A 13,754-nucleotide genomic window follows, 5' to 3' on the forward strand; every position below is an offset into this window, starting at 1 on the left:
GTCCTACTACATGAAAAGTTGATTTGGCGGTTAATAAAGCTTTTAGAAACTTATACTGGTGGTGCCAAAAAAATGTATACAAGTGGACACTTTGGGCAACATTGCTCAAGCAGTAGTTGGCCGTAATCAGAAGTGTCTGGACACTGATGGTAACCTCTTTGAGCACCCCTTGTGATTGCAGAAGTCAAACGTGACTTGTATTCATCTTTTGTTATCGGTATGTATTGAGTATTACAATTTTATTACAGTTTTCCTTTCTTAAAATGTGTATACATTTTTTTGGCATCCTCTGTATATAAAGTGAGTACAATTGCATAAAATGGCCCCTGTGGGAAATTTTTAAAAAGGTAAGAGTGGATTACAAGTAAAAGGATGGGGTGGGGAGGAATAGAATCAGATAAAAAAATTGTTCTAACTTCAGCTCAGGATGTTATGTAGCATAGCCAACAGTGCAAACTTGAATCCCCTAACAAGATAAGTTTAATCAGAAATCATCTCTAATAACTCAGCCACAGTCACAATGATGTAATGGAGTGCTTTACTTGAAAGGTTAACAAAATAAAAAGAGATCCCAAACCCAACAAACTATTTAGTTAAAAAGTTACTTTTTTGGTTTTGTACACTTGAAACGAATAAAAAAAAAGTTACTTTTTTGGGAAACAGAGTACAGATTATACCACAAAGTTTAAAAAATGCAAAAAAGAACCTATATGAACTTTCTAACCATTGACATGTCATTGCTACGAATAGAAGAACTAAATTAGTTTTGATGTATTTTATAATACAGGTTGGGCATTTTTAAAAAGTGAAAAAAAACCCCACATATACATATGAATTCAGTAATGACTCAATCTTTTCTATTCATATTCTGATAATTTAATTGACACTTATAATAGCTACATTTTATTCATAAAAATATCCCAGGTAAAGATTATGCTGCAGAAATGGTATTTAAATTTCTAAAATAATTGTTAAATAACAACATGCTTACAATGGCTCAAAGCTGCATATGGTAAAGGTACTTCTGGGAAATGTATTTAACATGGGCCTAGCTATATTATAATTCTAAGCTTCTATATGAAAAAGAACCAATATACCCTTAAGATTTCACTAATTCAATTTTAAGGACACCAACAGAATTTTATAATAAAACACTTCCAATGTGATAACATATATAGGAAAGCTATTTTAAAAGTTTTAATTCAAACTAAAACCTGCTATAATTAAAAAAAATTTTTTCACTTTAAAATTAGTTGAAAAAAATATACTTAAACACTAGAGTACCGTTCTGAAGAAGAAACTTTCTATGACTTCAATGACATGTCATATTTAAGCAGCAGAAGTCTTAAACACCTTTATATGCTTCAAAATGCTGTTGACAATTTTGTTTTTCAATACTGTATTAGGTGCCATTAAAAAGACCCTTGTTCTTTGAGTCAGCTTCTTTGTTACTGTAGGAAATACTGTAAGGCAGGAGCATTTGAATCATGCTGGCAGATGATTGAAATACTGTGATACTGAAATACTGTCGGCATCTGGATGTTCTGACATGTGGGATCTCAGTTATACATCTGAAGAGTCACTCCAATCAGTCACAGTTACTAAGCTGCTTTTCAATGTGCTTGATTCATCTTGAAGTCCTTGGAAGAGAAGTGAGAGAGAAGGGGGAAGAGGAGACCCCAGTGATTATAAAAACATAGTCCAGTCTGTAAAAATCCATAACTTCATACTGTAATTTATCACTCAGTATCTGAATCTATTCCCCAGTCCTTATCCCCAGCTCCCAACAGGCCGTGTAGGGGGCTACAATGCAATGTGACCATGAAGTGGCCACATCTCTAGGATACCTCCCAGGACCCTTGCGTGGAGTCTCCACCCGGCATCTCCCCTTCCCTGTGTTCAGCAACGGCCTGGATGTGACAGTACTCAATTCGTTTCTGTGGTGGTTGTTATCGATTCTGAGTGATTAGGTGGTAAAGAAAGAATATAGTTAACAAGCTAAGTAGGGATTAAATGCTAAAAATAGACTTTCAAGGGTAGATGAGCTTAAATATGAAGTTAGTTAAAAAGTGCCTTAAGCCACTGAAAATAAGACCTAGCCGGACAATCAGCTCTAATGCGCCTTTTGGAGCAAAAATTAATATAAGACCCGGTCATATTTTACTATAATATAAGACCGGGGTCTTATGTAATATTATATTATAATATAATATAATATAATATAATATAATATAATATAATATAATACAAATTATATAATAATATAATGTATATTATATAACAAAATAATATATAATATATATAATATTATATAATAATATATAATACCAGGTCTCATATTAATTTTTGCTCCAAAAGATGCATTAGAGCTGATTGTCTGGCTAGGTCTTATTTTCGGGGAAACAGAGTATGTTGTAGAGAATTCCACTTGAGTTTGACTCTAGTTAGGCTTTTTTGTTTGTTTGTTTTGAGGGGCTTGGTGTCATGGCATTGAGAGAAGAGAAAAGAAATGGAAAGTCTGTCCGGTTGCCCCTGTGTGCTTAGAGTCACTGTAACGTAAACATGGTCTTTTTCAACTGTTAGAATCGATCTTTAGACATAGCACAAACAATGATGGTTACAGAACAGGTTAGTGTTATGACTAGACAATGTGAAAGTAAAGGCACAGCTGACGTGCTGGTGGAGAGACAAGGTGAAGTGAAGGGTAGAGGCAGCAGTGGTGGAGTGGGCAAGAGATGCTGCTGCAAATGGAAAGAGCAAATGTAGAGATTAACGTGTTTTAACTTAAAATTACAAATAGGGGTCCAAAAATACTGAAGAGGGGGCATGAGAGGCCTAATGAGTGAAGAAAATGAGCCAAATCCTCACGTATCTTAGCAGCACATCCACAGTTACTGTCTAAAGTTGAAATGTCTAGAAATGGTGGTCTAACCCTGTTTCTCAGAGACCCTAACTCATCATCAGAGGCCCTAACACAGAATTGATGATAGGTGGTATGGTGAAGCCCTCTGTACGACTTGATTTTCATCATGCACAAGAATTACTTTAATAAAAAGATGTAAATTGCCCTTTCTAATTTTAAAAATTTAACATATCAACAGTTAAGTTACTGGGCTTATCCAGACACGAGGATTTATCCAGGAATGGTTTCAACTAATGGTTTCATTTATCATTCATGCCACCGGCTACAATGCTACAAGAGAAACTTCCTTCAAAGAAAATAAAGAAAAATATTTAATATGTAAACAGAATAATACGAGAAGACTGCCAGAAGAATGGCCTCACTCAAGGACATGATCAGAAATTTTAATTTCTATGGGGCACCTGAATGAAGAGTTTATTTATATGGGCATTTTCAAAAATCATATAAAAAAATTTTAAAGACTAAAGATTAGGCCTAAAAGTAAGTAAAAATAATTAGTAAATGTATACAAATATTACAACAGTAAGTTGTACACATTCAGTCCCTACTAAAATAACATAAAGAAAGCATCAAGGTCTTTGCTATGCCTTGTTTTTGTCTAATGATGTATCAGAACAGTTTAATTAGATATTTATAAAGATGAGACGCAAATAATTGGAAAATGGACTGAGCTTTGGCAAGACACAATAGCAGCGAACCTTCTCCTTTTGGCCCTTTAAGATTTGATGCACCCCAGGCACTTGGCACTTGTGTAGAATTTGATTCATTTTTCACAGGTGGAGATTCTTTCTGTTCTTTCCCAGTTTTTTTCCCCCCCGATTTTTCTTCCTCTAATGATGATATGTCCCAGTCATCATCATCCACGTCTGCACACTGAAAGAAATACATGGAGAATCATTACTGTTTCTTAAAGATACGGTGCATATTGTTGGCCAGGCTAAGCCACTGACACTGAATAATAAAAAAGCTGAGAACCTCTGAGGATCCCCCATCTGGTCATTTCTGGAGGGCAATGAAATGGATTTGGAAATCCGTGTTGTGACACTGGAGGGAAAAACCTCGTTTCTGTTTCTGGCCATGGAAATAAATGTTTCCTAACCTACCAATCAGGAGTTTAGAAAATTCCAGAAACATTACATTTTAGAAGTGAAGTCACGGTGCTCCGCAAGTAGGAGCGAGGCTGGCTCTGGAGCTCTTACTCTGTGATAATATAACCTCTTACCGTAGGAGACATCACGAGAGGGCCCTGCAGAACTGGCCCCTAACCGAAAGGAGCAGGCATATCTACCAGGCCCTTTCTCTCTCGGTGACCTAGCTCTTTGTCATGCTTGTGTAACACAAATTGCACTAATAAAAGTAGTTTGACAAAATGCTCTGGATTCCCTAGATGAACAGGGAAGAATTAAATCCAATTTAAGTGAAAAATTAAGAACAGAACAACTATTACTGGAAGATCCGATCAACACACACGTGCCCAGAAATACACTGGGAGATCTCCATCCACAGAAACGCTTCCAGTGGCCTAGGTGTTGGAACTGCTCAGAATGTGTTAGGGCCTCTCCTCTATTCAGGAAGAAGAGCTCGGGCTCTGCGGTCAACTCGCTTCACACATCCTTCTGAAGCATTTCTCCAACCAGCTACAGCTCCCAAATTGGGCTAAACCCTGACAAGTCCCTAGTTTACCCCCAGGTCACACCATGGTAGCAGAGAAGTCTCTGGACGCAGATCTAGAGGCCCCAAGTTCTAGCCAGTCACAAGTTTCTGTGTACAAACCATCTAATATCTGTAAGCATTAAATAACACATGTGACAGGATTTTGAAAACCTGTAAAGTTTGATAAGCATATGAGGTATTATTACCAGTTATCATTCCAATATCTCTGATTCTCTATGGAATGGAAAGAAAGGCAATACTGAAAACAAGAAAAGGCAAAAATCTCAACCTCTACTATACTAAATCATTATCTTTGTTTTCTGTCTCACTATGAAAAGTAAATTAAGATGTATTCATTAAAAAATTAATTTCTCTGTATGTTTAGCAAGTAAAAATGATTTCACCTTTAGATCTTCTTTTAATTCTCTTTTGAGGAACGCTTCAGCAATATTAATCCCACCAACTGGCTTATTCACATTTCTGTGATTTGAAACCGTCTTTTCAACTTTTTCAGTTAATGTTTTAATGGAGGTTCCTAAACAACCAATAGAAAATAGGAAAGGTTTTCACAAAATGGTATCTATCTTCAGTTCTGAAATAACCTTACAAGCAACTCTAAGTCTTAAGCTTTGCAAATAGTTATAAAATAAATTCAACTGGTGTATTTTTCAAGTTAAAAGAGTTACATTAAATACTTATAATTCCTTTAAAGAAATAATGATCCTCTAGGCTAGAAGCAATAAAATGGTCATTTTAAATCAAAGAAGGATGGTCTCGTTCAAGTACTGATCAGAAACTTTAATTTCAGTGAGGTGACTTGCATGAATGGAATGTTCAAATGGTATTATCAAAAACATTATTATTTTAAAATGAATTAGTTATATTTTACATAATTATATAAATATATGGTATATATAAATTATATACAATAAAATAATTACACCTGATATGGTTAAAAAATATATATATATATATATATATATATTATATATATATATATATATATATTTTAATTACATTAAACAGAATTTCCCTTTTAAAAAATGAGCCTTCAGTACCACTTCTCTTCAGCAAATTAACAGCAGTCACAGACTTGGACCTTATATTCCTTTAGAATCGCCCCATCTCCAAAAGGCAGCAGAATGTATTCTCGTAGTCACCCAGTGTTATGGGTTGAATTGTGTCCCCTCCCAATTCACATGTTGAAGTCCCAACCCCAGTACCTCAGAATGTGACCTGATTTAGTGTTAGGGCCTTTCTAGAGATAATCTAGTTAAAGTGAAGTCATTGGGGGGCCCTATTCCAGTATGACTGGTATTCTTACAAACACAGGACGTTTGGACATAATGCACTCACTGAGGGAAGGTGATGAGATGGGACAAGGGAAGACGGCCATCCACAAGCCAAGAACAAAGACGTAGATCCTTCCCTACGGCCCCCGAAGGAACCAACTCTGCCACCCTTGATTTTGGCCTTCCCGCCTCAGGAAGTGCGAGACAATAAACGTACTGAGGCCACCCAGACTGCGGGATTGGTTATAGCAGCCCTAGGGAACTAATACACCTAGGCATCCCTGACTCTTCCTTCCACTTGAAGATCAATTCGTTGCTAAGCCCTGTCCATTTTTGCCTTGTGCAGCAGTGGCTTTTGGATCAGCCCCATCCTTCCCTGGAACACATCTCCAGCTCAGGCTGCCAGGGTGTGGTGCCCTTGGTTGAAAACCACAGTCCTTAACAAAAATTTCCAACAGGATCTTCAGTGATAAAAGCTCACCTGTGGGCTTGGGAGAAATATCAGAGTCCTCAATTTCACTGCCCTCGGTCCAGTCAGTGTCACTTTTGACGGTTTTCCTGCCAAAGCCACTCTTGCCTTTAGATGACTGCACCGGAAGTAAGTCTGGAGATGTGTATGCCGGGATGAAGTCCTCATCCTCCAGCTCTTCCTCAGAACTAAAGGGAGAGGTCCTAAATAATGAAAACCCAAACAGAGGGCGTTGTTTTCTAAATTTCAGGATTTACAAGTGGTATGCCTCTGAAAGTGGTAAGAACTTTCGCAGGTAATTCCCAGGGAGCATAACAAACAAACGCCTGTGAGACCACAGAACAAGACGGTGGCCAGGCCTAGGACTTACATCAAAAGGCTGAAGGGTCCTTTCGAATCCAGACCCGCCAACCACACAGCATATTTAACAAAATGGACTGAAGTTATGACACAGTTCCCTAAATCCAAATTTGTATATTTTTAACATTCTTGGTTTTTACGCACCTCAGAAAAGTATTTCTCAGTAGGAAAAAAATACATTCTGCCGTAAAACTACTCCATCTTTTGAAATAGTATCATTACTTATAACTTAGTTTTACACTGCACCTTACAAAGCGCTTTTAGATATACAGTCTCATTTGTATAATCACCCCATTTTAAAGTGAAATAAAAGTTCAGAGCAGTGTTCATTAAAAAATACTTACTGAGCACTTAAATTGCAGACAATGTTCAGTTATACTATATGCCATGAAATAAGGCTCTCCCCATGAGATTATATACGTGAAAAGTGCTTTTGCAGGGTAAATCATCATTTATATTGTCTCTACTGTATTATACTATCTCTACTATATGTATATGTATACACACACATGCACAATGCCTCAAGGAAGAGAGTAATAGCATCAATTATCTCTAGAATAAGCCAATGATGAAATTATAAAATTAGTTTTCCTCATAATTAATAACAATAATATACCTACGATTTACTGAGTACCCACAAGCACTGAGGCCAAGCACTTTTCATATATTCTCATTAAATTTGTAGAACTATCCTGTGGGAAAGGCAGCATCACCCCATAGTACAGGTAAGAAAACTGAAGGTTTGAACGGGTAAGCAATTGAATGAGTGGCACACAGTTAATGAATGACCAAGCTAGGATTCTTAGTATCCTAAGGGAGCTTAAGAGAGCAAGGTCTAGGGCCATTATCAACTTCCACGAGGCACTAGGCCACTAAAATATCATCTGACCACACTATCATGGATCCAGCCTTTATTAAAAGGCAGTATCATTCATTTAATTTATCAAGCTTATTGAAAATTACTGGCCACTGAGGGGGATAATGGAAACAACTCAGGGTCATCCCACTTCTTAAGGGAGGCCACAATGACAATGTGATAAGTGCTATTATGTAATAATTGATGAAGAAACAAAGACACATCACAAAGGAACAACAAATCATAACATTTAATAATCAGGGCTTTCATTAGCCACAGTAAGCATGCTAATTTACCAAGGAAGGAATGCTCAGTGAAAATAATTTTTTAAATGACCTCCCCCACCTAAGTACTCACATGATAGTTGAAGACTTTCTGGGAAAATGATCCTCTATGATGTTTTTCTTAATTCTAAAAAACAAGAGAAAACTATCTCTAAACAGCACGAATAAATAATGTAACTTAACATAAATTTCTATGGAATTGGTGATGTTTGCTTTTAATGTATATGTAACAAGGTGAGCAACGACAAGTCTCCCAGTACCAAGGAGAGGTGTGTAGAAATTACAAGTGTGAGTCTCTGCTGGGTTAAATGTTGTGGGCTGAATGTTTCTATCCCCTTAAAGTTCATATGTAGAAGCCCTAACCCCCAACTGTGATAATCTCTGGAGATGGGACCTTTTGGGAAGTGATTAGATTTATTTGAGGTCAATTAGCGTGGGGCCCCCATGAAGGGATTAGTCCTCATAAGAGGACGAAGAGAGAGCAGAGCTCATCCTCTCTGCCATGTGAGGACACAGCGAGATGACAACCATCTGCAAGCCCAGGAAGAGAACTGTTCCTCACCAGAACCCGAGTAGGCCGGCACCTTCATCTTGGACTCCAGTTTCCACAAGTGTGAGAAAATAAATCTCTGTTGTTTAAGCCACCCAGTCTATGGTATTTTGTAGCGGCAGCCTGAGCTGACAAAGATAAACATTAATAAATGTTAGGGTTGGGAAATACTCACTTTGGAACAGACGTCCTATCAGTAAAAACAGCTCTTTGTCTAATCAATTGTCTGCTTTTGGGAGGAAGTTGTATTGCCTTGGGTATTTCTCCAGATGAAGGGGTATCCACTTGAGAAGCGCTGTACCTATCTGGAATAGAGGTGTCATTCATGAGTCTGCATTGCATGAAAAGCAGAAGAAAACATGACAATACTGTTTGCGCTGGCATTGAAATGAGCAAGTCCATCTCTAGAGTCTAGAGCCCACACTACTGAGATTTTTTTTTAATGTAAAAATGAAATTCAAGACCCAGCATTTAACAGCTCAAACAGTAATAAAGTTGCAAATTAAGTGCCAAAGGTTGTGAACCATTTAAAATGATGAAAAGGTGGTTGAATTTCGCTTCCATCAGCATAAATGAAATGGCAGTCGGTAACAGGCTTACCTGTTCTCTCCTTAATTTTACAGCTGACCTGATGTTCAAGGAATTCTCGAACTTGCTGAATGTTAGGTATTTGTCTTTCTCGATCATGTCTTGCTGATTCCACGGTCCTTAGCACTCTATTGAAGTGATCACTCGGAATGCCACGTATATCCTTAAGGAATAACATGTTAAGTTAATCAATTATCCTGGGACGTTTTTCATTTCATGGACATTTGTAAGCATTAACTATGCCAACCTTTCGTTCTTTCTGCTGCATGTAAGGTGGAGGGCGCCCTATATATAACACACTGTGCGGGCCCCAAAAGGAGCTCTCAGGGTTACTGGGACGCAACACAGATGCTGATTATATATGACTAGTTAGCCGTACTTGGCTGTGAAAGCACAGAAGGCATGTGTGTGACTGTATGTGACTGATTAACCAACAGTGCAAGGTGTGTGATAAGGACTGAATGAGTCCACAGGGCTAGAGGAAGCTAGAGAGAGGCTATCAAAGGCCCTCTCCATGGGGTGGCTAGAGAAGGCTTAAAGGGCCGTGCCCTGAAGGATGCGTGGAGTCCTGCAAGTAGAAACAAGGAAGTGTTCAGATGGGTAGGGGTTGTGGTGGGGCCTCCTTGCAGGAAAGATAGGCATAGGGGCAGAAATTGTCAAGGTGCTTCCAGTAGCTAATGCTACAAAGGAATGGGTGAGGAGATCAAAAAAGAAGACTGAATGCTGAAAGGAAAAGCTTAAAGGTTATCCCACAGGTAAAAGAAAGTCAGAGGCTTTCAATTATGAAAATAACATAACTAAAGAGGTAATTTGAGAAAATTTATCTGTATTTGATGGTAATCTAGACAGAAGAAAACTAGTTAAAGGGCTGTTTATTCGATAACAGTGTCACACACACACTCCTATATCCCCTCTCCCCGTTCCCTCAGTTTTTCCTGTCACAGGAAGTGGCCCCACTGTCCACCCAGTTGCCCAGGATAGAAATCTCCATCATCAAGTGCCACCTCCAAGAAGAATGTGTTGGATTTCCACTGCCCTAAGGGTGGTCAAAACCCACTGAAAAGAGTCTATGTTTAAATTTAAAAGACTGATAACACAGAATTGGTGGAAAATGTGAAGCAACTGAAACTCTCACACACTGATAGGGATAGTGTAAATTGGTATAAACACTTTGGAAAACTATTTAACTATGCCTATTAAAACTAAACATGTATACGCTTAAGACTCAGCAATGTCATTCCCAGATGTATATCCTAGAGAAAGGAAGGCCTGTGTCCATCAAGAAACCAGTACAAGAATGTAATGGTCAAAAAGAGCCCCAGACTGGAAATCTGAATATCTATCAACAGGAGAATAGATAAAATGTAGTATGCTTAGACAACAGAATACTACACCACAAACTATTTCCAAATGAAATGACAGGTATGAACTTTACAGACAAAATCATAAGCAAAAGAAGCCATATACAAAATACTACTTGTATGACTTTACATGAGGTTCAAGAACAAGCAAAACTGAGAATAGACATTACTTCTTGTTGAGGAGTAGGGGATATCGAGTGACAGTGAAAGTCAAAAGGGAGTCTTCTAGGGTATTGGGAATGATTAATCTCTGGAGCTGGGTGGAGTTACAGATCACACACACAGACACACAGAAACACGTACATACAAATCCGTATATACACATATGAATATGTATAGGAAGACGTGTATACACACATAACTATATGTATGTATATCCACACGCACATGTATACACAAAGACATGTGTATAGACATATACACACATTATACACATCCATATACATAAACATGCATATGTATGCACACATGTACATGTGTATATACTTATGCACACATGCACATGTGCATACCACACATGTATGTATATACTTTTGTGTACACATACATATATGCACACGTAGACATATAAATACATACATGTAGGATATAAATGTAAATTGTTCACTTAAGATTTATGTATTTTATGTATGTCAGTAAAAATGTAAGAAGCAAAGAATATATAAAACATGTTGTACCAGAATTATTCAATCTGGCAAGAATATGAAATACAAATTTATTCATCCATTCATTTCACAAGTATTGCTTAAGTGGTATTTTATAATAGGCAACAATTTGGAGTTAACAGCAGAATGTAAACAGCACTGCAACTGCCTAGATACAAACCCTGGCTCCTTCATTACTACTGGTGTGACCTGAAGCAAGTGACTTAACCCCTCTGTAAAATGGAGAAAATATTGTCACTTATCTCAGAGATTTGTTTCTATGTTTAAATGAGTTAATATTTGTAAAGCTCTTAGAAAGGTGCCAGACACACAGTGAATGCCTTCTGAGAGAGAGAGAAATCATATCTCATTAACCTTTGGTCTCCAAATGTGGACAGAACTGACATGCCTTCTTCCCTTCTCTGATCTTTTCTTATTTAGAAAACAGAACAAAACAAAACACAACCAGCAAATATTCCAAAAATGAATGAACTTACTGCATTAATCCCCAAGGTTTCCAACTTCTCCACCAGACTCTGCTCCAGGACTGTTCTTATTTCCTTAGTGAGAGAGGGGTTATTCTTCAAAGCTTTGCTTAAATTGATCTTGTTATTTAATTTCTGTTCATTTTCCCTTCCTGAAATGAGGTTTTAAAAAATGTGTTCGAAAACAATTAAACATACATTACATTTCCAAGCAGAAAACTTTTAAACAGCAAGTAAGAATTTGTAATGTTTTTAAGTTTGGGGATATTGTAGTCATTCAGCATAATATATAATGGTTTAATTATTGTAGCTTTTAGAACTTTCTTAAGTCTCCTTCAAAACTTCAAGTGTCTTTAAAGACTCTTGATCACAACTGAATTATAGCTAGACAAGTAATGTAAGAAATATATCTCTAAAGAAGCACAATGGAAAAAACTTATTTAGAAGATTAACGTTTTCTTCTAAAATTATTTTACTATTTCCTGAGTAATTCATCTCTCCTAAATTCAGTTAGAACCTATGTATCATTTTTTGAAGAAAAAGCTTGATTTATTTAAAATAAGTTTCTATATAATAAATTTAGTAGAAGTTAAGTTCACATAAAATCTTAAAGTGTGAAATTATCCCTCTTTAAATATTTGCCAAAATGAAAAAGACCTTAATAGAAGTCTTAGGAAAAGTACATTTTGTTTAAAACAACCCATAATTAAAAACAAAGAAAAAAATAACAGGCCAGATTCTCCTAACATTCCCTTCCCTATTCCTTTTATCCCCCTTCTGCCCCCCCCCCCCCCGACACACACACACACAGAAATGTCTTGTTCAAGAGAATTCAGAGAAGGGCATAATCACACGACCTTGAAGAACTGAGTCCTTATGTCAAAAAACTTGAAAGAGACACAGTGCTGGGCAGTTTAGACCCTGAGTGAATGTCCAAAGGCAGATCTGGGAGAATATAACAGTGATGCTATCATTTTGGAGTTTACTCTTCTAATCTCCAAACAGGGATGTTTCGCCCAACCGGGGTGGCACCAAATGCCATTGCCTAGGCCTGGTGCTGCAGATGTGTCCCCACAGAAACTCCATTCTTCCCCGGCCTCATCCACCTCTCAACAGATGGGATTTTTAGATACTGACCGCACCTGGATTTGTACATCTTAAACAAAATGCCTTTGGTTACCATGTTTTCTGAACACTAGTTCAATTCCAGTAGTAAAGAATATTTCTATTTATTGATAAATTACTTAGCTGAGAGCAAAATTAGTCAAATTAGTATTTGTACATTAAATGGGGAAAAAATCCTATGTGCTGATGTTTTCTGTACTTTGCTACTGCGGTTTGCTAAGTCAAAATGATAAAATTTTACATGATTACCATTAAAAGTCAGAAGGAATTTTACATTTTATATTCTCAGTATTTATGCAGCTGTTTTTCCCACCATTGTTTTCCAATATTCTGAAACCACCTAAGGAACTGACCTAGGAACTGACACTCCATCAAAATCTAGAGGGCTTAGCTATAGTCATGGCTGTGTCGCTGACTTTGGCTGCTAGTTGGCCATCGACTCTACAACTATCTGGGGCTAAAAGTAAAAAGAGGTACCAAGAGACAGCCCAGAGTCATGGTGCTGCCATTGAAAGAGATACATCCCCTGCCCCGATTACACAGAGATAATTTGTTGGCCAGTATCTGGAATATAAAAGGAGTTACACAGAAGCATAGGTTGAAGAAAAGCTCTGGGCCCTGTCTGCTCCAGGACATGGGGGCACGTGCAAAGGTCAAGAGATGCCAAGAATGGCTTGGCCACAGCTTAGAAGAGTCGTAAGGCCTTTGATTGCAGGCATTGAATTCACATGCTGATTGATCCGGATTCACCCTCAACCTTGATGACAACTTCATTTTGGTGACTGAGTTTCCCCAATGACGTCAGAGTAAACATTTCCCTCTGTCCTCAAATTTACTTCATATGTTGGTGCTTGTTTTGGAAAGCCAGTTATGAAAACTTAGAAAACCGGTGGTAAGAAAAACTCTTACAAGGCTGGGGCTGGCTGATGGAAGCAAGAGAAAGAATGTAGCATGGACAGGAAAAATAACAATAATATATGTAAATGTGGAATTAATCACTTGAAAGCCAACAACAGCTGAAGCGTTTAGTTAGAGCACCTATTGCTTACCAATATCAACAAAACAAAACTTTCTAGAGATCAGCACTTCCTTTAATTAAAAATGTTGAAGCATACGCAAGCAGATGGCCAATGCACAACAGCCCACACGTGTGATCAGTTTTAT

The 13,754-nt window shown here is 37.5% G+C and overlaps 1 protein-coding gene across 2 annotated transcripts in view; it reads right to left on the reverse strand.

The window, feature by feature from the left end:
- Window positions 1-527: 527 nt before the first annotated feature.
- Window positions 528-13,754, reverse strand: part of DZIP1 (DAZ interacting zinc finger protein 1) — a 52,490-nt gene continuing 39,263 nt past the window's right edge. For both annotated transcript variants that reach the window (XM_033104838.1, XM_033104837.1), the window contains 8 exons: window positions 11,478-11,617; window positions 8,988-9,138; window positions 8,563-8,692; window positions 7,911-7,964; window positions 6,350-6,540; window positions 4,981-5,111; window positions 3,622-3,796; window positions 528-1,640 (listed from right to left, as the gene is read on the reverse strand). In XM_033104838.1, coding sequence (XP_032960729.1) covers window positions 1,564-1,640; window positions 3,622-3,796; window positions 4,981-5,111; window positions 6,350-6,540; window positions 7,911-7,964; window positions 8,563-8,692; window positions 8,988-9,138; window positions 11,478-11,617 — 1,049 coding nt within the window. In that variant the 3' untranslated portion in view covers window positions 528-1,563. The remainder of the gene's footprint in view (window positions 1,641-3,621; window positions 3,797-4,980; window positions 5,112-6,349; window positions 6,541-7,910; window positions 7,965-8,562; window positions 8,693-8,987; window positions 9,139-11,477; window positions 11,618-13,754) is intronic.

Source organism: Rhinolophus ferrumequinum, chromosome 4 (genome assembly GCF_004115265.2).
Source record: "Rhinolophus ferrumequinum isolate MPI-CBG mRhiFer1 chromosome 4, mRhiFer1_v1.p, whole genome shotgun sequence".
In the NCBI taxonomy this organism is placed as follows: domain Eukaryota; kingdom Metazoa; phylum Chordata; class Mammalia; order Chiroptera; family Rhinolophidae; genus Rhinolophus; species Rhinolophus ferrumequinum.